Here is a 22,847-nt window from a genome sequence, read left to right as displayed (position 1 = left end):
CTATGGCCAAACGAAGCCTCGAAGTGTTTCACTAAGTGTTTCATCAGGTGTGGTCCGCCGAATCAGCGTTTGATTGACACAGTCGGGAACAGACCACACAGTCGCACACATCTGTATAAAAGTGAAATCAACGCATATTGACCTCGTGGGTTTTTGAGAGGAGTTTGATTTTGAGATTTTTGGTGATATAGTGACATAGTGCAATTTGATTAGTTGTAGGCTATTTAGGCTTACATTTAAATTTACACAACACATTGACTGATAGGCTAGAGACAGACAGAGTATACATATAGTGACACATTAATAGATACATAGATATAAATATATATAGACAGCTAGATTAATAGATAGATACATATATAGATAGATTATAGATACATATATAAATACATAGATAGATTATAGATAGATACATATATATACATAGATAGATTATATCTAGATACATATCTAGACACATAGATAGATTCATATATATAGATAGGCCTACATAGATAGATAGATTTAGATAGATAGATAAAATGGAGGCTCCCCAGAAGAGATGCCGTACATCTGTGGTGTGGGAGCATTTCCGTTTAGAAATCCCAAATAAAGTGAGATGTGTGTATTGTGATCGGCAGCTAGCCTACTCCAACAATACATCATCCATGATGCGCCATTTGAGGAGAATTTGAAATTTGCCCAGAACTCATGATCCACTAACTTACTGGAAAGAGAGAGCAGTAATCTTTCCTCATTTGTATGTCCTAGCCAAAAAAAAAAATATTTGCACGTCAGCAACAAGTGTCCCTTGTGAGAGGATTTTTTCAAAGGCTGGAGAAATTATCTGTAAAAAAAGAAGTAGGCTAAGTCCATCCACAGCAGAAAAATTAATATTTTTTAATAAAAATCTCTAAAAAAGTGAGACATTGTGGCTTGATTTCTTTTATTAATATTCATTTTCCAGGACCAAAATAACATTATGCACAGTGAAGAGCCTATAGGTTACAAGCTTCACATATTAGAAAAATACAATAATAAAAAAACACTTTTTTTTAATGGCTCGTCAAGGTTGTTTCAGATCAACACCTGCAAGTGACCACTAGGTGTCACCGTTGAGACGGGTGTCGGATTGATTCGAAGCCTCGAAACAATATGGCCCATTTGGTTCAACTGTTTCATTGCTTCACGAAGCCTCGATCTGCCCACCACTAGTCATTACATAATGTTTGGATCACTGTTGACATCCCCTGTCCTAACCCCTTATCAAAATTGTCTTGTTTTAAAGCAGCTCAATTTTATTTTACTACACTGTGAAAATACAGCAAAAGTTCAAGCAGTGCTGCGTGATCAGTTATGAAGAATTCTTTTAACTCATCATTCACAAAAAATGTTTTAACTATGGCTTCAGTTCGACACAAACAGACATCAAGAATCAGCCAATGAATCTCAACAATGGTGACAATCAACAAAAAAGATAACATCAAATCTGAACATCATAAAATATGCTACTAAAAGTCAACACACAACCAACAGCAAAAATAAAAGCAAAACGTACAAATTAAAGAAAATAACCAGACAATTCAGCTGCATAATTTATTCATGCTGCAATGCATGCTGGGAGTCAAGGCTGAATTATTTTTATTTATTTTTTTGTACTACGCTGATACCCAACATGCAGTGCAGCATGAAACTTATGATTGTCACCATTGTTGAGATTTATATGCTGATTCTTGATGCCTGTGTATGTCTAGCTGATCTAGAAATTCAAAATGTATTAGGCCACTATATGATGATTGTGACCATTAACAAACAGCTATTTTCATCGACCCTGTTTTCTTTCAGCTTTTTTGCCATAGCAAATGTATTTTAAAGGCACAGCTATTGCAGCCAAAGAAATTCTAATGTTCAAAAGTCAAGGGTCAAGAGCCCAACTAAAGCAATCACTGATCACCATCATGGTGACATCAAATGAAACTAAAATTACATCTTAACCTCTGCTACCTTTTAATAATAACTTCTGTAGACGTCTGACAGAAATAAAGTCAAACTGGTTAGTAATAAGAGAAGCTGGTAATGCTGTTTGTGGAGGTGTTTAATCCCCCTCTGCTAAGATATTTTGCTAAGATTTAATGTCTTTTATCTTGATTTCATCTTTTTTTCTGTTCTTCTAGTTCCTCTTTCCTTCAGTGATCTGATTGTTAAGAGCAGGTCAACCTCAGTGTCTCAATTAACTTAGAAAATTAACTGAATTAACTATGAAATAATTCACTCAGTCAAGTGGACTATATTAGTGAACTAATGTAGGGAATAGTGAATGAGGGTATAGGGTGTGATTTGGAACACAGCCGTTGAGTGTCGACTTTGAGCGCTGTTAATTCACAGTATATTCCTGAAGGCTACTTTCTCCAAAACGACAAATATCACCCAGAATGCATTTTTTCTATGGTATATTGCTGTTTTAATGGAAAACAGCATGTTACTGTAAAATGTGGCTGTTTTTTTACAGCAATTTTTTACAGGGAGAGGAGTTTGAAAAAGTAGGTTTTGAAACAAAATACAAATGGCTGACAGGAAGTTTGGCCAAATATGGCAAAATCGGTATCTATGTTCTAGACATGACCCAATGAAACTATTAAGACCAGCTTCATTAAAATTGGCTAATTTAATCAAATGTTATTAGCATTTTTGACAATTCATTATAACTTTTGACCACAAGATTGCGCTGCCCCAAATGATACACCAATGCCTTTGTAAAATATAAATTCTGCCAAAATTCTAAATGGCCATCATCGTTCGGGTATCGTTCGAATCAAAAGAGACTAGTTTTGTGATTTTTGTGAAGTTATGTTACAAGCAAAAAAAGTAAATTACCACTAGGTGGCACTGCGCCGAAACTGTGCAGGTAGCCTCAGGTCAATGATTCATCTTGAGCCACAGAATCAGAGGGAAAATTATTTTGTTCCTATCCCTTACGGTTCAAAAGTTATTAGCATAAAGTTATTAGCATAAACGTGAGTGCAAATTTGGACAGTTGGTGGCGCTAGAGGGATTGAGTTAGAGACTCCAAATTTGCTATGGTGACAGTTCAGACTGTCTTCTATCTGTGTACCAAATTTCATAACTTTCCTGCAAGCGGTTCTATGGGCAGCCATAGACTTCCAGAGCGGAAGAAGAAACGGAAAAAGAATAATAATAATAGGAATGCCAAAAATTACAATAGGTGCCTGGCTCCTAATAAATAAAAGCTTTCATTTTAAATGTATTTGAGGCAATCTGTATAATAGCCTACATAAATGTATAAATCATTTAATATTAAACTTATTTGTAGTTCCAAAGTGAAAATATATGGTATATCTACTTGTAAAAAAGAAAAAAAGAACTTGCACATATTTGTTATATACTTTGTGTTTTAACTGGAAAGATGAAGAGGGAAAAAAAAAAAGTATATTTTCTTTTTTTAAATACTCAAATGTGAATGGATTGCCACCTAGTGGAGGGGTTTGGACGTTAAGGATTTAAAACAAGACTTCTTCCTGTTGTCTTTATTTCCTTTCATTACTTTATTTGAGACGATATACAAAGAGACTATGAGAGATTATACCATTTTCTAAATATATTCCACTTTGTAAAGAATCAAGTGAATGCTGGTGGCATACAATGTCATTGACAATGTAACAAATGTAAAAAATGTAGACTAATCCACTATTTACAATTTATGTCCATTTTCCATCTTCCACATACATGTTCCTCTATATTACAAAAACAACTGTGTGAAAGGCACGAGTATCTGTATATGTCTGAAATCATCAAATGCATCAAATACACAAGTTGCACATAAGAAACAATGAAGTGCATCAATTAAAACCACAAGAACAAGTGGTTTGGTCCTTTGAATTGGAATGAAGCACATGGATTTTATTGTTTGTTTGGTCATCAAGTTTTTGTTTCAGGTCTTGGACAGTAGGACTGGGACCTTGGGGTGCATCCAAAATCACTAACTGCTGAAGTCGAGGCAGATGCTGAAGCTGAAGAAACACTGATGCTGGAACATTTTGGTGTCTGAAAGAGAGAAGTTATTTAGAATGAAAGTTAACCGAGGTCAGATATGAACAAAAAGCAGCATGTTTACTTATTCTGACATTATATAGTTCGATTATTATACTAAGAACTCTCACCTCACTTTTAGGATCTCCAGCTTTGGAAACATCTGAGGAATTTCTTTGATTATATTACAGATGTCGTGACAACACAAGTCCAAGTGGAGGTGAAGGAGATCTGGCACCTGCTCTGCCATGATCCTGACTACCTTCAAATCTGCCTTCACTCCCATGAGAGACAAATGCTGCACAGTCCTGGGTATTGATTTAGCATAGAATCCGAGCGGGTATCCTACTAAAAAAAAATACAAAAGAAAGAGCAAAAATGTAGAGGGATTTATTGTATAATCAAACTGCAAAATCAAGATCAAGTGCTGAATTGTTACTCTTATGTTCTTCCCTAACATACTTGTTTAATGATCCACATTTTCTGAAACACAAACTAGGGCTGTCAATAGATTCAAATCAATATAAAATAATAATAATAATGGAATAATTATTAGTAGTAAAATATATAGTAACAAATTTGAACTACATTTATTACTACTACTACTAATAATAATAATAATAACAATTATTATTTATGCTAATCATTATTGTTATATTTTTGTTCATGAACCTATGGGTGCCAATGAAAATGAAAACTTGTCTGTATTAACTTTGTAGTTTTCTGACAAGTAAGCAATATGCTGCAAGTTTCTGCTTGCATCTTAATCGTTACATTATTTTACAAGTATCTTTGTCTCATTTGTAACTTCCGGTTGAAGCCCATTTTCTATCGAATCTGCGAGGTAAAAATGAAAGATATATAAGCCGTGTTTATGCATTATTTCATACTTACAAGAAATTTTGAGTTCTGAGAGTACACGAAGCCCTTGCAACCATTTTGTGAGACGGCAAAGAGTTGGATCATCACACCATTGTTTATAATGCACCGTCAGTTTAGTAAGGGAGGACAGGGCTTCAAAGGCAACAGGGGAGAGGCAGGGGTCATAACAGTTCAGCAGCTCCAGACTGCTCAGCCCGAACTCTGAATCCGGACTAACCCCTGTGTGAAACACAAGTGAGAGAATATACTTTTTCCTTCATTTTCTTTTTCTTTATGAAGCATACATACCAGGACGCCCACATGCTTTAGTTGGACAAAAATAATCATCAGGAAGAATCCCATACTTTGGTCCCAATCTCAAAGAAAGGTGTTTCAATTTGGGCAGACGCCTCAACATGCCATGAAGGACAGGTTTAAAGATAGGATTTTTATCTTCATGGTAGTGTAGGGAGGTAAGCTTGACAAGTTGCGAAGTAGCAGCACTTATCTCCGATACTGAAGCTTTCTGGACCTCACACAAGCAGAGATGAGTCAGTTGTCTCAAAGATAAAAGTGAGCTGGTCAGACTCCGACAGCAACATTGACGGATGACGAGCTTTTCGAGGTGTTTTAAAGCACCCAACTCTGCCAGAGCTTTGCCATCACTGCACTGAGCCAGAGTCACGGAACTGATCCACGGAAGCTCGGTCACAATATGTCGCAATCCTTTTGCATTTGCCTTTTGAACAACAATGGACTTGGTTTTTCTTTGGCGCAGAGTTTTCCAAAAATGTGAGTCGTAGAGTTCGAACTTTTTGAGGACAACAACGCTGTCTTTCCATAAGGTCCAATAGTCGATCAGTCTTTTAAAGCACGTGCAGCTTAAACGAACACTCAATTTGTCACGAACAGAGAGAAATCCAAAAACGTGGATCCAGATCTCATCCGTTAGTTGAAAAGCGGACATCGTCTCCTTTAACGTTATCCTCACATGTATTTCCTAAATGTTCATTCTTGTACACGAATCATTTTGTTTTCACTCCGACACGTACACCAATCATTTTGTATTCATTCCGACACGTGGTTCATAATGCGTAGTTATTTTGAGTCGGATCTTTTTGATTAATCAATTGAACCGGTTCACAAAACCAGTCTGAACGATTCGTTCACGACTAAGATTAAACAGAGAATGTCTAAAGGAGTGTCCGTATTTGCAAAATTGGTTAAAATAAATTCAAAGTGTATATTGTGACACCCTATGTCTGACATCTTAAGCCTTTTTGGCATTATACTCACTGTTACATTTTGGTCTTTAAATAAAAAAGCCACCCATATTAATTGTAATACGCTAATGCAATTTATGTAGGTTCAATGATTTTGTTTTATAAGCCGGATGGCTCAAACTTTACTGATAAACATTACAAAAACGCCATAATTAATCAATCCTAATCTGAAAACGTAATGAACAGCAAGATGCAATGCCATGCGTTTTGAGGTAAAATAATCACATAACGGTTTTTGACCACATTTTTTAAAAACTAACTCTTTGAAAGAACCGACTCGCTTAAATGAATCATTCACTTCCTAGCAGCATTAACGGAAGTGACGCAGTGCCTGCGCGACGCGAGACGTTAGCCGCGCTTATCCGGGAAAATTCAAATGAGTTTTTATGGTGAGTGTCTTTGTTGTTATTGTAACTTGTAAAGGGAGTCCATAATGTTATTCACTTAACTATTAAGTTAGATATTTATTTCGTTTACTGATATGTAATCGATCGTTTTGTATATTTTGTCGACGGATAAGTGTGCACGGTTTTTTGTTTTCGTTCTAGCTTTAGTATTGTACAGCCAATGAAAATCGTTGGGTTTAGAGAAGTGTTTATAGTATAATTCCATTAAGATGTTTATTCATTTTTTATGTTATTTTATAACTGATGTTGCGTGTCATATTAAAGATATGTTTCTAATTCTTCATGGAAGTGTCCAATTTGATAGACACTGGATTTGGATTATTATTATTATTATTTAGCTAATTTAATTTTCTTTGCATCTTATAGGATTTTTGCTGAAAACATGGACCACAACGGGTATGTAAACAGTTAGACTATCTTTCCTCTTACTCAACAATGTATCATCAACGACAACACTATTTCATACGTCCTGAAGTCCCTAATCCTGGTGACATGATCACACCAGTCAAAACCATACCTAAAACTGCTCACAATGGGGCCGCTGGTTCAGGCAGAAAGAATTCAAACAGAGATGTGTTGGTGATGAACTCCACTGCACAGAGTGCTGAAGAAAACAGTCCAAATATCCCCTGCGAGCTCAGCAGTATCAATGCCACGGCAGAGGTTGTAACCCCTCAAGACAAAGCTAACCTGATGCTGAAGAGGTGCACTGAGACGCCAGCAAAGATTTTTGCGAGAATGAAGGCAAAAGTTCAGAGACAGAATTCTGCTGGGCATGGGGCAGCCTCTGATCATGTAAGAAACCAAGAGATCTGTGGTGATATGCCTTCGAACCCTGTCATCCAGTACTCACAAAAGAGTAACGCCAGCCAGGAGACATATGTGTTAGCCCTCTCACCTCCACAGTCGCCAAGAGGAGATGCACAGGCTGGAGAAATGGATTTGCCACAGGAAAGTCATTCCATCAATGTTCATAAAGTTCCTGGAAGAAAAAATGAAACTTTTAATACTGAGTCACGGTCATTTATTGGTTAGTTTTATCTTTTTTTCTTTTCTTTTTTTTCTTCAGATGTCGTACATATTGCTGTAATTGAATTCTTTTAATTCTTTTTATTATTTGTGTGTCTAGAGCCATGTGTTTTACTGGAGAAGATGCCTCGGGAGATGTTCTCAGAGATGAAAGCAAGGCTTAAGCAAATGCCAGAGAATCTGAACAGAAACAGACGTATGATTTTTATATACGTGTGTGTGTGTATGTATGTATGTGTATATATAGATATAGATATATTATTTATAAAAAAAAAAAAAAATGCTTTTTGCAATTGCTGTTCTCTGACATTTCAGCACAGTTGTATTCACTGGGACTCAATTAATTTATACAAATCTTTTTTGTTTGTTTACTCAAGAGCCTTGTGTGCTGTTGGACAAGGTGGTTCCTGATGAGACATTAGCCCAGCTTCAGCAGAAACCCATCAATTATCTAAGTGGAAATAGAGGTATAATGTTTCATTTTATCCTGCATTACTCATAAAACTACAGTAGTTTAGAATGATGTATGTGTTTGGATATGAATCTCCTTTTTCATAAACATAAACTTATATAAAGCGTGACCAGTTGTGAGTGTGTTTATTAATCTTTATTTTTCGTTGTTATTTTTTGTGCACTGGAAGCATCTCCTTTCATCAAGACAAATTCCTTGTGTGTGTAAACCTACTTGATAATAGATCTGATTCAGATTTTTACAGAACACTGGGTTATAGACATAGACCTACTGTAATCTGATTAAGAATGCAAAAGTAACTCATGCAAAGAGCAATATGACACTGATCATAATAGATTTGCTCTGAAATTTGATTGCAGGCGGTTGTGTATTTCGTGAGAAGAGCATTTGTGTAGAAAAAGACAACGAGGAAGACCTCCAAAATGACATGTCCAGTAGTCCTGAATCTGGTCCGTTTGATCAGTCGGAGTGCGCAGAAGTTGTCCCTGGACCCCCTCAGCCCTCTCATAATCTTCTGGAAGATCCTCTCCTGCAGCTTTCTCCTCGCGTCTTGATCCCACGAAAGCAAGTGTCTGTGTTTCAGTCAAAACAACAAGCTAGACAAGCAGCCATAGCACTGGATGAAGGAACCAATGTAAGTTAAGGAAATTATCATTGTTTCTTAGTGGGCTTTAAGGTTATTATGATTTTTATATTTTGTAATGGTGACATTGTACTTGTCTTTTAGGTGAGGAGTATTCATTTAAGAGAATGGGTTTTGAAACTGCTCAACAAAGACCTTGTGGTTGATGGTATTCGCGTGTAAGATATTTGCTTTTTACTTGTTTTTTTCCTTATTCGTTTTGTTTGATTGTGCTTTTGGTAAATCTTGATGACTTGATATATCGTCTGTGTGCTACATTATATGTGAATGTAAATTTTATTATACTACAGCATTATACTTTTCTTAAATACACAAACATTTTTACTTTACAAACCCATTGCAAAGATTAGATGAATGATTTCAGATATCATGTAGCTCTAATGTGGTTTGTTTGATAAATACAGAGACACTATGATACCTTGGCACAGCAGTTTAATCACTGAAAGAGTCTCAAGTAATGTGCTCAAGACCTCATCTGGCAGAACCTATGTGCTCATTGGGAAAATGGCTAAATATCCCAATTCATGTAAGAAAATTTATTTTTAAATGAGATTGCCTTACTTTGTGTTTACTTCATTTAACATTTTTGTTTTAACCATTGCAGCATTTCCATCATGGTTTTTGAAGAAGTTTCTGTTTGGGTTTCCAAATATGTGGAAAGAGTACCTGGATCAGTTTTTGAGTGGCCATATGGGGTATGTTGCCTCAACTCTGTTATTACGTTATGTATCATCAAATAACAAAAAAGATACCATACATTTCATTGAACGATTTTACCTAATTTTGATTTAGATCACAGAAAGGTCAGAAGGATGACAGCAGTGCAAAACCTCCCAGAGCAAGAAATCAACAGGCTTCTAAAAACTTAACATCCAAACATCCCAAGATTCAAGGCCTTACAACCTGTGAGTATATCATATATCATATATATGAGCAAAGAATGGCCTGTATAGTGATGTCTAATGTGAGTGCATATTGTTCTTTTGAGTGACTTCTTTTTTGAAGAATCAGGTAAAATGGGTTCACAAATCAATCTGAATCATTTGTTATTGAATCGATCAAAAATAATTGATTCATTTAATATCTAGCTGCGTTTATATTTTATTAGCGTCTGGATCAAGAATGTTTGTAATCCCAATTCAAATGATTTAGTTTAAACTCTGGCCATCCTCATAGGTTTGTAAAGGTCACACAATTTTTTGTGTTATTCAGCTCCCATCACGCCCGCTGACAGCATTCAGCCGGGCAGTGCAAAAGTTTCTCGCAGTGGCCGACTCATCAAACCGCCATTGGAATACTGGAAAGGAGGGAGGATTGTTATGGACTCTGACATGAATGTCACTATCCATGAAGACTATTCTACCTCACTGCTGTCCACGGTACTCTTATCATTTTATTTAGCAGTGTCAATGTCTTTTGATCTCTGGTGACATTCACAGGGACTTTATATGTTGTTATGGTGCAAGTGGGCCATTTCTTAAATATTATGTTATTTTTCTTTCCAGCCAAAGAAGCCAGTAACTCTGGCAACATCACAAATCACAGAGGAACAATCATTCAGGCCTGAAACTCGGGGAAGAGGTGTGTATTGATTAGGGCTGCACGATTATGACAAAAATCATAATTGCCGATTATTCCCTTGAAACTGTAATTGCGATTATTAATTACGATTATCACAATTTACATTTAATATATATATATATATATATATATATATATATATATATATATATATATATATATATATATACACTACCGCTCAAAAGTTTGGGGAAGTATCTTCTGCTCACCAAGGCTGCATTTATTTGATTAAAAAACAATTAAAAAAACAGTAATATTGTGAAATATTATGACAATTTAAAATGACTGTTTTCTATTTTAATATATTTTAAACTGTCATTTATTCCTGTAATCAAAGCTGAATTTTCAGCATCATTACTCCAGTCTTCAGTGTCACATGATCCTTCAGAAATCATTCTAATATGATGATTTGATGCTCAAGAAACATTCATTATTATTATCAATGTTGAAAACAGTTGTGTAATTTTTTTTTCTAAATTCTTTGATGAATAGAAAGTTCAAAAGAACAGCATTTATTTAAAATAGAATATTTTCTAACATTATAAATGTCTTTACTGTAACTTTTGATCCGTTTAACTCATCCTTGATGAATAAAAGTATTGATTTATTTTATTTCTTTCCCCCAAAAATAAAATTAAAATTCTTACTGACCCCAAACTTTTGAACGGTAGTGTTTAATATTACAAAAGCTTTAGATTTCATATAAATGCTGTTCTTTTGAACTTTCTATTCATCATAGCATCATGAAATAAAAATGTAAATAACTCTTTTCAACATTGATAATAATCATAAATGTTTCTTGAGCATCAAATCATCATATTAGAATGATTTCTGAAGGATCATGTGACTCTGAAGACTGGAGTAATGATGCTGAAAATTCAGCTTTGATCACAGGATTAAATTACAGTTTAAAATATATTAAAATAGAAAACAGTCATTTTAAATTGTCATAATATTTCACAATATTACTGGTTTTTTGTTTTGTTTTTGTTTTATCAAATAAATGCAGCCTTGGTGAGCAGAAGATACTTCTTTTAAAAACATAAAAAATCTTACTGACCCCAAACTTTTGAACGGTAGTGTATATTATTATAATACATGTTTACACAAAAACAATTTTACACACACAAGTACTATCCCCGTTTACTTAACATACACATAAATTGTAAGAATACGACTAATAGTAAAGACTACTAATAAACATTAGGCCTATGCTAAAGATATTAAATAGCAGTCCCAAACTTTGTGTTAATACAATGTTGGTATGAGCCACCACAGTCATTTAAAAATATAAAAAATAACACAAAATGAAAATAAAGTGGCATTTTGGGGTTAATATGGAAACGACATGGTGAATACACAATACTAACAAGAACTGTTAATGAAACATGGAAACTTCTCCTGGTGATTAGAATGAAAATCATACCTGCATGCAAATCCTTCTCAACTAACACACGACGTACCAGTAACGTGATTTATTGGTATTTTACTTTTATTTCGTGACTTACTAATTTACCACTGAACGACGTTGCATGCTCGTAGTTTATTTTGCACTTTATATACAGTGAAGCGATACACAGCGCGCGCCGGCGCATTTGCGCATTCAATTGAAGATGGTGCGCTACGAGCACACTCGACGCGTCCGCACGAGCGCGAAGGTGCGCGCGGCAAAAATGTCATTGCGGTGTGGGCGGTTGTGCGCGTTGGGTGCAAGACCCCATTTCGCTTGGCGGTGTGCATGGCTTTTTTTGTAACAGCGCGCGCGGCTCTGCATCCGAAGATGAACGACTTCGAGCCGAATCTGGCCGAGCTCGAACTTTTCACCACACCGGCACCCAGTTTGCACGTTTAAATTAGTTGCTTACATTTAAAAAAATGAGCATACAATAGCATAAAAAGTATTTTTAATGAACATAAAGGTCCATGTTTAATAAAATGTTCACGAAACTTAATGAAATGTTTAGTAAAATTAGAAAATATGTAAGAGATCGTTCATTTAGTTATGTTGTATACACGTTCTCATATCCATATATTTTGTTTTATTGTCACGAGTAATAATCTCAGGGTTTACTGGGTTTTACACGATTCTTTTTGTAGTGTGGTATTGGTGGTGGTGTACTAAAATAAACATTGTCACGTGTTTATAGCTTTCTTCTTCTCACTGCTGATTCCTGATGGTTTAGACTTTAGAGGACAATTACTCGAGTCGCCCCCTATCATTTCAAAGAATAGTAAAACGGAGAGCGCACGCCTCGTCCCTTTGGGGAGGTGCGCGCGCAGTGTGCGGAGACTCGCGCTGCGTAGCCAGGCGAAAGTATAAACAAGGCTTAATGGCTGACATGACATGAAAGTCCGTTTTTCTGAGGTGAAAGACTTTTTATTTCATCGTACACTTACGTCACTGCCTGGTAGTTCCTATTGTGCTGGGTTTTCTGAAGTAGTCGTGATTCGCCTCTCATAACATAACACGCTCTAAACACACGCACGCATAGTGGATTTTCTTTTGTAATCGCGGCATTCGTAATCGCGATTAGAAATTCGATTAATTGTGCAGCACTAGTATTGATAACACGCTTGTATTTATAAAGTGCATTTGCTTTTTTTAGCGCAAATTCTCACATTTATTTGTTTTACAAAAGGGAAACGTAACACATCTAGCAGTGAAGATGACCTGTCAGTGCCAATGAGGAGGATCAAACAGCATTCCAAGCCCCAAAGGAATGCCCCATCTCAAAGCAATCAAATAGAGAGCACTTCACTGAATAAACCTACAAGAGCTCAGAAAGGACCCCCGGTTGTGGCCCCCAGCTCGAATTCGGGTCATGCGGTGAAACAAAAAGCTAGTCGACCTCAAAGAGCCTCTCTGAGAAAACAACAGTTTGGAGGAGAGGAAGCCACTGTGAGTTCTGGAGAAGAAATAACAGAGAACGCAAAAGTTGATGCAGTGAATTCTAATTTCTCACTTGGAGATGGTGGAATGTCATATGATGAACAGGAAACTGGCATTGAGAGTGATTCGAATACAAACCGCAACAGAAAGCCTTCCCAAAAACAAATTCAAGATGAACCGCACTCCATGCCACGCAATAACAGTTCCTTGCGCCGAAGCTCTCGCCTAAGCTCCAGAGCCCAATACTCTACTGACTCAAACAGCTCATTTGCATCTCCAGACCCTCCAAAAAGACAAAGAGGAAAACGGTCCACAGACTGTAAACAGCTAACAAAACCTCATAAGATTGATACCTCTGTGCCGCAAGACTCTACCAGTTTTGAGGAACAAAATGAACAAGGTTCACGTAGACCAAAAAAGGTCTCGCTGAGAAATTCAGATGATGTTTTCCCAGGAGATTCTATTGATTTTTCCACAGAGGATGATGAAGAGAGACGACAACACGACAAAAAGGCCACGTTATTGTTGAAAAGGACAAGACAAAGGAAAGGTAAATCTGAACTTAAAATGACTGGACACCTGGTTTCCTCAGAGGACATACATTCTGAGTACTCGGAGGATGAGGAAAGTGTTCAACGTGCTGTTTCAAATAACAGAAGATCAAAGAAATCTGAAACGGGAAAAGCAAACACTAGAAGCAAAAAGCCACAAAAAGAAAAAGGCAATACGAATGAACATGATGAGCTATTGGATGGAAAATGGACTGAAGAAGAACTACAAAAACTACACGAGTAAGCTTTTATCTTGAAAGCCAACCCTAAAATTGTTTTTGATATGAAATGTTTTCTGGCCATGATTTAACAAATTCACATAATTTAATTGGATGCAATTTAGAAATGATTTCACTGTGTATCTCTTTGGAAAGGGCTGTCAACTCATTACCCAAGCATAAGAGCGGATACTGGCCAAACGTTGCATATGTTGTTGGAACTCGTTCGGCTGAAGAGTGTCAGGAACAGTGTAATGCCCATCAGAAGACCAAAAGTTCCAGTAAAAATTCATCAAAGAAACCAGCAGCAACTGAGGAACCAGGTAACCTATCCTTTACAGTATAGCTTGATGAGTTATGAGTATGACAGTTTTTACAGGTTATGGATTTTTTTTTTTTTTGTAAATCCATACAATTGAAAATGCCTGAGCTTATGTTTTGCTCACAGGAAAGGAAGTAGTTGAAATAACTGCTAAAGCTGGAACTCTTAAAAGGAGACAGCAGATGAGGCATTTCTTGGACCACATGCCTAAAGATGACCATGATGATGTGTTTACCAGCTCACCAATGCACAATAAACAACAAATCAAGGTGCTTTTATGTTGGTTGATTTAGATCCACATACACTGAACTAGATTTCATAAAAATTGCACACAGAGACCTGATAAAGCCTAAATCAGATATCTTGTTAAAAAAATTAAAATAATCTAACTTGACCTTTGTCTTCTGTAGTTGCCTGTATTTGCTGCAAATGGAGATGATGAGGATTTCAGCCAGCTCCAGAACCCTCAGACGCCAAGTTCAAGCAACTCTACTACTGCTAAAACCCCTCAGTGTCTGCATATTAGCCCAGGAATGCTGGGATCCATCAATAAGTACGTTTGTATCTCTACTGCCAAAGCTTTTTATGCTTTTGGAGTGTTTAGTGGGCGGATGCTGAGTGTACTCATCAGGCTTATTGCCTCATTTGAAAATGGAAATATTCAAATAGCAGATGTCTAATTTGCATCTTTGTATAAATCAGTTAAATTCTTTGTTTATCTTAGGAATAACATGGACAAGTACATTTTTCATCTTCAGAAGAAACAAAAAGGACAGAAACGGGGCAAAAAGGCTGCACCAATGGTAACAATATTAAAATCCTGCTTGTTTTTAACATTGTTCCCATAAGTGTTCCTTTTTTTCAATCAATATGATGGTGATGCAATATTGTTCTTGTGTAGGACAAGCTTACACCAACTCCAGCAGTCAAGAAGACCCTAAAGAGATGTGTTGGTAATGTATGCACATTACATTTTTGGTAATGGTAACTCTATGGCTTTGTTCAGACTGCAGGCAAATTAGATTTGTTCTCAAATCAGATCTTTTCAGGCAGACTGTTTGCACTGTTAATTCCGAGTGATCAAAAAAGATTTGTGTGTCCAAACATAACCAACCTATCTGCATGGATGGGTTGCTTTGGCAATGACGTAGTCTCACTCTCCAAATTGAAGCGCCCTTTCGAGTCACTGTGCAGAACTTCCTCGACGGAGGAATTCTGCACCGCGACTCGACAGGGAGCTTATTTGGAGAGCGAGATGATGCACCTCCATTTTTCTTGTTTCTGTTTTGAAAGCCTTGTCACATGTAGGTATGCTTACGTTGTGGTGGTCTATCTATCTATCTGTCTATCTATCAAATCTATTTATCATCTCATGCTGTAGTCACAGCTGAAATCTTTGGACAAACCGTTTTAACTACCATTTGAATACTTCCGACATTTCTATTCCGTCACCGGTTTTGATGTTATCGTTGCGTGTCGGTTTAAGACTTGCAATCTGAACATGGTTAGATACAGAGCAGTGAGTTGAAAAATATACTATGTTGTTTATCCATGTTGTTTTTTTCCATTCATCCCCCATGTTTTCAGCAGCTGAAGATGATGACTTTGTGGTGTGGAATATGCTCTCAGAAAAGGATAACCCATCCAGAGCTGATGACAGTGATGAGGAGGATGATTATTTTATGGAATACTGCTGAGTTTCAATATCATTGTTTAGCATTTGTAAAAATCATCTTAAATCAGCTAGTTTCAATGCTGTTAATCACATTATTTTACAATGTTTTAACTTCTATTTGGCATCCGGATGTTTTTTAAGTGCGTTTTGCTTTGGCAGATCCAAGGCTCATGTTTGCTAGCTCTTAATAGCTTACAAAACAATTTTTTTTTTTAAAGAAAAAGAGAAGTGCTTTGTTTTTGGCCAGTTCAGAGTTTATCAATGGATTGTATATTTTTAATTTGGAGTTCATCACCTGTGGATGTTATCCAAGAAAAAAAATTGAATTATTCCTCACTGAAAATGCAACATTTTAAATGATTTTATTTGATCGTATTGTATTGTAAATAAATATAAACTAATAAAACGGTTACAATAAAAAATGTGATCACAAGTTTTACATAACTATTCTTTGGGGGCAAAGGGCAGACATGCTGGGCTAGCAGTGAAGTCTCAGCTGTGTGTCTTGTATTTTTTCTTTATCTTGTTCCTTCCTGTCTTTATAGGCTACATTTTTGGGCAAATCCTTTTATTGGTCTTTTGGTTTAGCCCCTGCCCTTTTTCAAAATTAATCAAAAGTGTCCTTCTCAAACAAATATCAATGATAATATTGTGGTCAATAAAACAAAATGCCTAAATTCACGTTTATTTTTACGTTTCTGTCAGTCTGAGGTTGGTGTCGTTGCCACAACGCGTTGCGTCAAGTTGCGTGTGTCTTCTGGCTTCGATTTTTTTCGCTGAACCCCTTCTGGAACGAGGGTCTAAAACCCTTCTGGAACGAGTAGTGTGGACGGCAGACGTAATCTTAGCAAAAGTTATGCGTTTTAAAATGAAAATGCACTAGTGTAAACGTATGTATTCCACAGTCTGCTCGGGAACCGATGCTCTCGAGCCAAATATAGTTATTTCAGTGAGCATATGGCTCGACGGCAGGAAGGAATAAACTCAACAATTGTGTAACTTTTTTTTAATTTTTATAATAAAAGGTAGTTTGTCGAATCAATTAAAAATCTTCCTATCACATATTTTAAAATATTACATAATTCATTGAAGCCCGTTTGTCATGTAGGCTATAATACACCGACCAATCGTTATCTGGCACAAGTTCAAATTTAATTGGACAATGTGAAGTGGAGCGGTAATTTACCAGTCATTCATAAATCGTTTGAAATTGAAATTTAGATGCACAGACGAATTTACATTTATGAAGCGATCTGAATCTGCGTCGTTTAAACAATGGATGCTAATTGACTATACACAGCACTGCACAAAACCAGCACCAAAAGTCGCATTAATGGTAAGTAGGCCTAGTATTAAAGTCGCTTTATTTAGTCTAGGCTACTATGTCTATTTATAGGCTACATACACCGTTTACCATTTGATCAAACTATCATAGTTTGTGAAATGAAGCCCAGGCCTACAGGCTTAACGTTATGTAAAGTGTCGGCGGACAACAACAGGCGAAATAGTGACGTGAAAGGACTTTAACATTTTTTAAATGTATGCTGCAATAGTAGGCTACAGTAACCTACTACTGGTCAAAAATTTGGACACTTTACTATTTTCATGTTTTTTTTTAAAAGAAGTCTCTTATGCGAATAAAGCCTGCATTTATTTGATCAAAAATACAGAAAAATATTATTACAATTTAAAATAATGGTTTTCTATTTTAATATACTTTAAACATATCGTTTATTTCTGTGATGCCAACAAATATGGATTTTCAACAGCCATAACTCAGTCTTCAGTGTCACATGATTTTTCAGAAATCATTCTAATATACTGATTTATGATCAATGTTAGAAATGTAACTTTTTTCAGGATTCATTGATGAATAAAAAGAACAGTATTAATTAAAATAGAAATTCTTTTATAAGTCGTTTACCGTCACTTTTGATCAATTTAGCACATCCTTGCTGAATAAAAGTAGCCTATTAAGTTCTTTAAAAAAAAAGAAAAAGAAAGATAGAATATTACTGACCTCAAACTTTTGAACGGTAGTGTAGCCTATGTTGGTACAAAATATTTATATTTTAAATAAATTGTTCTTTAACTCCGAATCCTGAAAAAAGTATCAAAAAAGTATATTATAATAGAAAACTATTTCAAATTGTAGTAATATTTCACAATATTACAGTTTTTTTTCTTCTGTATTTTAGATCAAATAAATGCAGCCTTGATGAGCATAAAGGGCTTCTTTCAAAAACATAAAAAAAATATTAGTGTCCAAACTTTTGGCCGGTAATTTTATAGGCCTATTTATATTATGGAACGATTAATTAATGGAAATAAATTATATAACAAGTGCAGCCTCATACTTTTCAACACAGCTTTACATTACTGGTAATGTAAACACTAAAATTTCATTCATGCCATGTACTTCCAAGTTCACTCGACTACATTACGTCATATACTCACATTATCAGTGAATCAGCACGAAATAAAATCCTGACAAAGAATTAATAAATAAAGGATAACATGAAACACATACAATACCACTACATAATCTGTATTTTATCTCCGCATCACCAGAGTAATTTACACTAACGGCGGCACCGATCGTTAACACTAAATAGAGTTTACAGACATAACACGCTCATATACATCAGAAAACAATTAATGTGAAGAAGTCTACAATGATGGCGTGCATTTTATTTTATACCTGTAAAAGACGATATTAATATGAATAGGCTACACGGTCAAGCGATGCCCCTTCACCGTTGCTTATCGAGAATGAAGTGTATCGCGTAGAACTCCCCAAATATACGTAAAGACGCGCGAGCATGCACGTATAACCAATCACACACATCCTTCTCCAGCTACAATAATATTTTGTATTAATTTGAAGCAACGCGTATTATATTACAACCCAAAATATTTGCAACAAGCATTTAGATGAAAACAGTAATGATAATAAAATAATCATAAATCGAATATAAATCTGAAAATAATCTCTTAAAGCATAAACACATGAAAACCACAGAAATACACAAGAAAACTGATAGAGATAATAATTATGCAACTTATCAAAAAAAAAAACATATATATAGAGCGGGGCACAACCTAACGCTTTTTGACTTTCTCAGTTTGTGTAAATCTACTTATGGTTCAGAGTATTTATTTTTTCCCACATTAATTTCCCACATGTCTAGTACAATTATGTGGTTTTGTTTTATTAATACAGTAGGCTATATACTTTTTTTCTTGACATACCCCGAAAGAATGGAAGTGAAATGTGACAACATGCCCCATAGGTGGGGTACATTGTAACATGTGTGGGGTGCATTGTAACATAACATATGACAGCTTAAAATGTTATCTGGGGCCTGTACCATGAAGCCGGTTTAGGTGGCTAGCCAGCTATGTTTCAGTTTAGTTTCCGCCAACCCTGGGTTTTAGGTACTATGAAAGTAGCTCGGCTTTAATCGGTGTTCGTTGCCATGGTATCTTACGCTGCAGGGCTAACCTGCTCCGGGGCAGGTTATGTTCTGGATTCAAGATCTCAGACTGAAGTTTGACCAATCAGCTGAGAGCAAAGAAACATATAGGTGACGTAACTTATTCCCAGTGTCTGTTGCAATGGCTTGGACATCTCAGCGCAAATTGTTATACGAGCACTTTGTAAAGAAAAAGTTTTTAGCATGACAAAATCCATCGGATTGCATCGGTTTGGTTTTGTCAACTCAAAACTAATCCTGTAACCCCGAGTTTGTTCAGCTACCTTCATGGTACAGGCCCCAGGGGTAAATAAAAAAAATTATAAAACTGAGTCAAATCAACCGAGTCATATGTTTTCGCGTTCTGATTCGGGGGCCTGTACCATGAAGGTAGCTGAACAAACTCGGGGTTACAGGATTAGTTTTGAGTTGACAAAACCAAACCGATGCAATCAGGCTTTATTGGTACCATGATGCAGCTCATCAACTTTCTTTGTCAACTCAGGCTTTGATCCTCAAGCTATGATTACTCCACGCGCGCGTGCACATAAAAGAGTGACGTCGACACTGAACAACCAATCGCGGGTAGAGCGAGAGCGATATATTTTTCCGCGGAGGAGCAAGAGATAATCATTCATAATTACGATTAATTTAAATATGTATTTCAAGCTCGAAACAATACGGTCTCTGCTGCCAAAGCAAGAGAAGACTGTTGGAGAAAGATTGCTGATTGTTAATGTGTAAGTTAAACAAATACGTTCTATATTTATGTAAAATTATGTATTACATAAATACACATACAATAAGTATAGCCTATATTATGTGTAATATAGCCTATAGCCTATTTTTATAATATATAAAAAAATGTGCATGTATGTTGGCTACTAAGAAAGATTATATTATTCATTGTTCATATTATTCAATATTCATTGGTTTTTGATGCAACCCCAACTCCAAATGTTCTTGTCAGCAGATAAAGACAAAATATAAAAATAAAAATATAATTTAAAGTGGTGAGTATTTACCACAACCTTTTTACTTTTGTGAACATTTTATCACAAACACTTGTTTGCAGCAAACAGAAATAAAGAGTTAAATTCAGAAAACCAGAATACACTGTGGCGGAGGAGTTGGCTCTGAGTAGGCAATAAGGGATGGCCGATTATGGATGTGATTACAGGTGCTGTACAATCTGACCCTGGTGCTGGCTCCTCTAAGCAAGTCACACTGGGTACGTGTGCAATACATTACTACTTTTTTTAAGTTTTAAATATGGCTGACTGTATGTTCTGCAGTAGAGGGAAATACAGTGTCCCTGTTGAAGCCAGCACACATACACACAGTCTCCCACACAGAGGTCAGTATGCAGCAGACAGAACACCAAACATAACCTGCTTTACAACAGTTATGCTTTACATTAGCCAGTTTTATTTATTAGGGTGGAGGAAATGAAGACACTCTGTCTGTGTGTTCTCAGACAGTTGCTGATGTGAATGCACTGGGCTTTTTATTATGGCAAACATTTGAATGTGTGGCATAAAAAAGGGACTGGCCCTTACACATCTCTTTTATTGGTGGATTTTTCACAACCTGCCCCAGAAACTGAGGCCTCTACCTCAATGGCCTTCAGAAGAAATGTGAACAAGGTAAGGATTTAAAACCCTTGACATAAATTACAGTCAGTCCTGTGTTTGTAGGAAGACAAGGAACTTTTTTGTGATTTGATGAGCCTCCAGAAAACTTGTAATGATCATGTTTGTGGTGGAATTATGTTTCAGGTGGAAACAGACTCAGTCAGGGCCCTGTACAAAAGGAGTCTTGAACTAGACTGCTCACTAAAGGAGACTTGAACTAGACTGCTCACTAAAGGAGACTTGAACTAGACTGTTCACTAAAGGAGCTGGACGGAGCTGGACTGAGCTGAGGAGGCTCAAAAAAAAATTTAAAAAAAAATAAATTTTGGAAATCAAACAGCTGGATAAAACTGATCTCAGTATGTGAACTTATTTAACCAAGTAACACTTTAGTATAAATATTTATTAATGCAACTTTCTCTTGCTCTCTTTCTCCCTCCCATCCCACAAAACCAATAAAACAGTTTGAGACCTATCTGCAGTTTCAATGTGCTTTAATTAAGTGGAATACTGTATGGTGATTGCATCTACATCTTTACACTCTGGTGACTCTGAAGTGCCGAACAGTTGAAATGTGCCTTTAGGATGTCAAAGGTCATCTCTATCTTCACTCTGGTTTTACTGAGGGCCACATTGAAGCTGTGCTGTGGCCCTGTCTGAGGGTCATGATAGGGGGTTATTGTGTAGGTTTATCTCAGTTCAAATTAACAGTGTTTTGTACTGTACCAAATTTAACTGGCTTTCCTCAAAGCGCCGATACAACACAGACTCACAGAAATTTGTGAGTCAAGCACTGGAGCCAGGCCATTTACCATCCAAACTTGTGATCATACGTTCACGACCACAAGTCGTCTGCAGATGAAATGTTTAGTAGATCATTGTTATATCTGTTAATGTTACTATTAATTTAAAGATTCATCTCACATATTCACATCATCTCTACCTGAACATTAAGGCTGTGATAGGACTTACTATTAACATAATCTGCCTCATATTCCCCTAGACTAGAGCAGTGGAGATTGGAGCAATAGACTGCATATTGCAATGACTCTAGGGAATCCTATCATAAGATTAACAGAATAATAAAAAAAGTTTACAAATAATTCTTAACATGTATTGTATAGTACATTTGTGAAATTTGCTTTTTGAAAAAAAAAAAGTGTTCATGTGATGTCACCCTATCAATATATCTTACCGGCAATTTTATAAAAGCCCTCTTTTATGGACATATGGTCGATAAATGTCCGGGGAACACTATTCATGTAGCCTACTCCTGCAGAGCGACCTTGCGAATGGTTTGACAAACCGTGTTTTCCCCGAGCTTCTGTGCGTCACCCACCGTGCAAGAATGTACCACTTGCAAAAAACAAAAAAAAAAAAACGCAACGCAACGCAATATTTGCGGTACAGTAAGTGCATGAATTCGACGTGTTAAATTCTTTATGTGCGGCTCAAGAAGTTCGCAAAGATAATACATTGCTTCCGCGGAAAATCTGTATCTTTCATACAAATAACTATCAGGAAAGGCAAGGGGATTTTGTCATGCTAAAAACTTTTTCTTTACAAAGTGCTCGTATAACAATTTGCGCTGAGATGTCCAAGCCATTGCAACAGACACTGGGAATAAGTTAAGTCACCTATATGTTTCTTTGCTCTCAGCTGATTGGTCAAACTTCAGTCTGAGATCTTGAATCCAGAACATAACCTGCCCCGGAGCAGGTTAGCCCTGCAGCGTAAGATACCATGGCAACGAACACCGATTAAAGCCGAGCTACTTTC

At 36.3% G+C, this 22,847-nt stretch overlaps 2 protein-coding genes across 7 annotated transcripts; one reads left to right on the top strand and one right to left on the bottom strand.

Annotated features, from left to right (window-relative positions):
• Positions 1 to 3,509: 3,509 nt before the first annotated feature.
• Positions 3,510 to 5,999, bottom strand: LOC309478725 (uncharacterized protein). Of its 3 annotated transcripts, none has more exons than XR_014199077.1 (4): positions 5,197 to 5,999; positions 4,921 to 5,127; positions 4,158 to 4,371; positions 3,510 to 4,041 (listed from the first exon to the last, which is right to left on the bottom strand). XR_014199077.1 is itself a non-coding variant. In XM_082142407.1 (4 exons), the coding sequence occupies exons 1-4, from the start codon at positions 5,852 to 5,854 to the stop codon at positions 3,916 to 3,918; spliced, it is 1,203 nt and encodes a 400-aa protein (XP_081998533.1). In that variant the 5' UTR covers positions 5,855 to 5,998; the 3' UTR covers positions 3,510 to 3,915. The 3 variants fall into 3 exon arrangements, 1 of the variants encoding a protein (XP_081998533.1); XR_014199078.1 differs by having other exon boundaries at positions 4,158 to 4,374; positions 5,197 to 5,993; XM_082142407.1 differs by having other exon boundaries at positions 4,163 to 4,374; positions 5,197 to 5,998.
• Positions 6,000 to 6,449: 450 nt separating this feature from the next.
• mis18bp1 (MIS18 binding protein 1) lies at positions 6,450 to 16,391 on the top strand. Of its 4 annotated transcripts, XM_082142404.1 has the most exons (18): positions 6,450 to 6,559; positions 6,944 to 7,607; positions 7,707 to 7,802; positions 7,984 to 8,073; positions 8,438 to 8,712; positions 8,806 to 8,879; positions 9,126 to 9,247; positions 9,326 to 9,416; positions 9,514 to 9,626; positions 9,934 to 10,100; positions 10,227 to 10,302; positions 12,942 to 13,983; positions 14,118 to 14,284; positions 14,410 to 14,552; positions 14,694 to 14,836; positions 15,008 to 15,086; positions 15,185 to 15,241; positions 15,871 to 16,391. In XM_082142404.1, the coding sequence occupies exons 2-18, from the start codon at positions 7,013 to 7,015 to the stop codon at positions 16,096 to 16,098; spliced, it is 3,558 nt and encodes a 1,185-aa protein (XP_081998530.1). In that variant the 5' UTR covers positions 6,450 to 6,559; positions 6,944 to 7,012; the 3' UTR covers positions 16,099 to 16,391. The 4 variants fall into 4 exon arrangements, with proteins under 4 accessions (XP_081998530.1, XP_081998529.1, XP_081998532.1 ...); XM_082142403.1 differs by lacking the exon at positions 6,450 to 6,559 and having other exon boundaries at positions 6,972 to 7,607; positions 15,874 to 16,391; XM_082142406.1 differs by lacking the exon at positions 6,450 to 6,559 and having other exon boundaries at positions 6,972 to 7,607; positions 15,185 to 15,236; positions 15,874 to 16,170.
• The last annotated feature ends 6,456 nt before the right edge of the window (positions 16,392 to 22,847 follow it).

This window comes from Leuciscus leuciscus (genome assembly GCF_965113295.1).
Source record: "Leuciscus leuciscus genome assembly, chromosome: 17".
In the NCBI taxonomy this organism is placed as follows: domain Eukaryota; kingdom Metazoa; phylum Chordata; class Actinopteri; order Cypriniformes; family Leuciscidae; genus Leuciscus; species Leuciscus leuciscus.
Note: the sequence above shows the minus strand (reverse complement) of the source record. Positions and strands in the feature narration are given on the sequence as shown.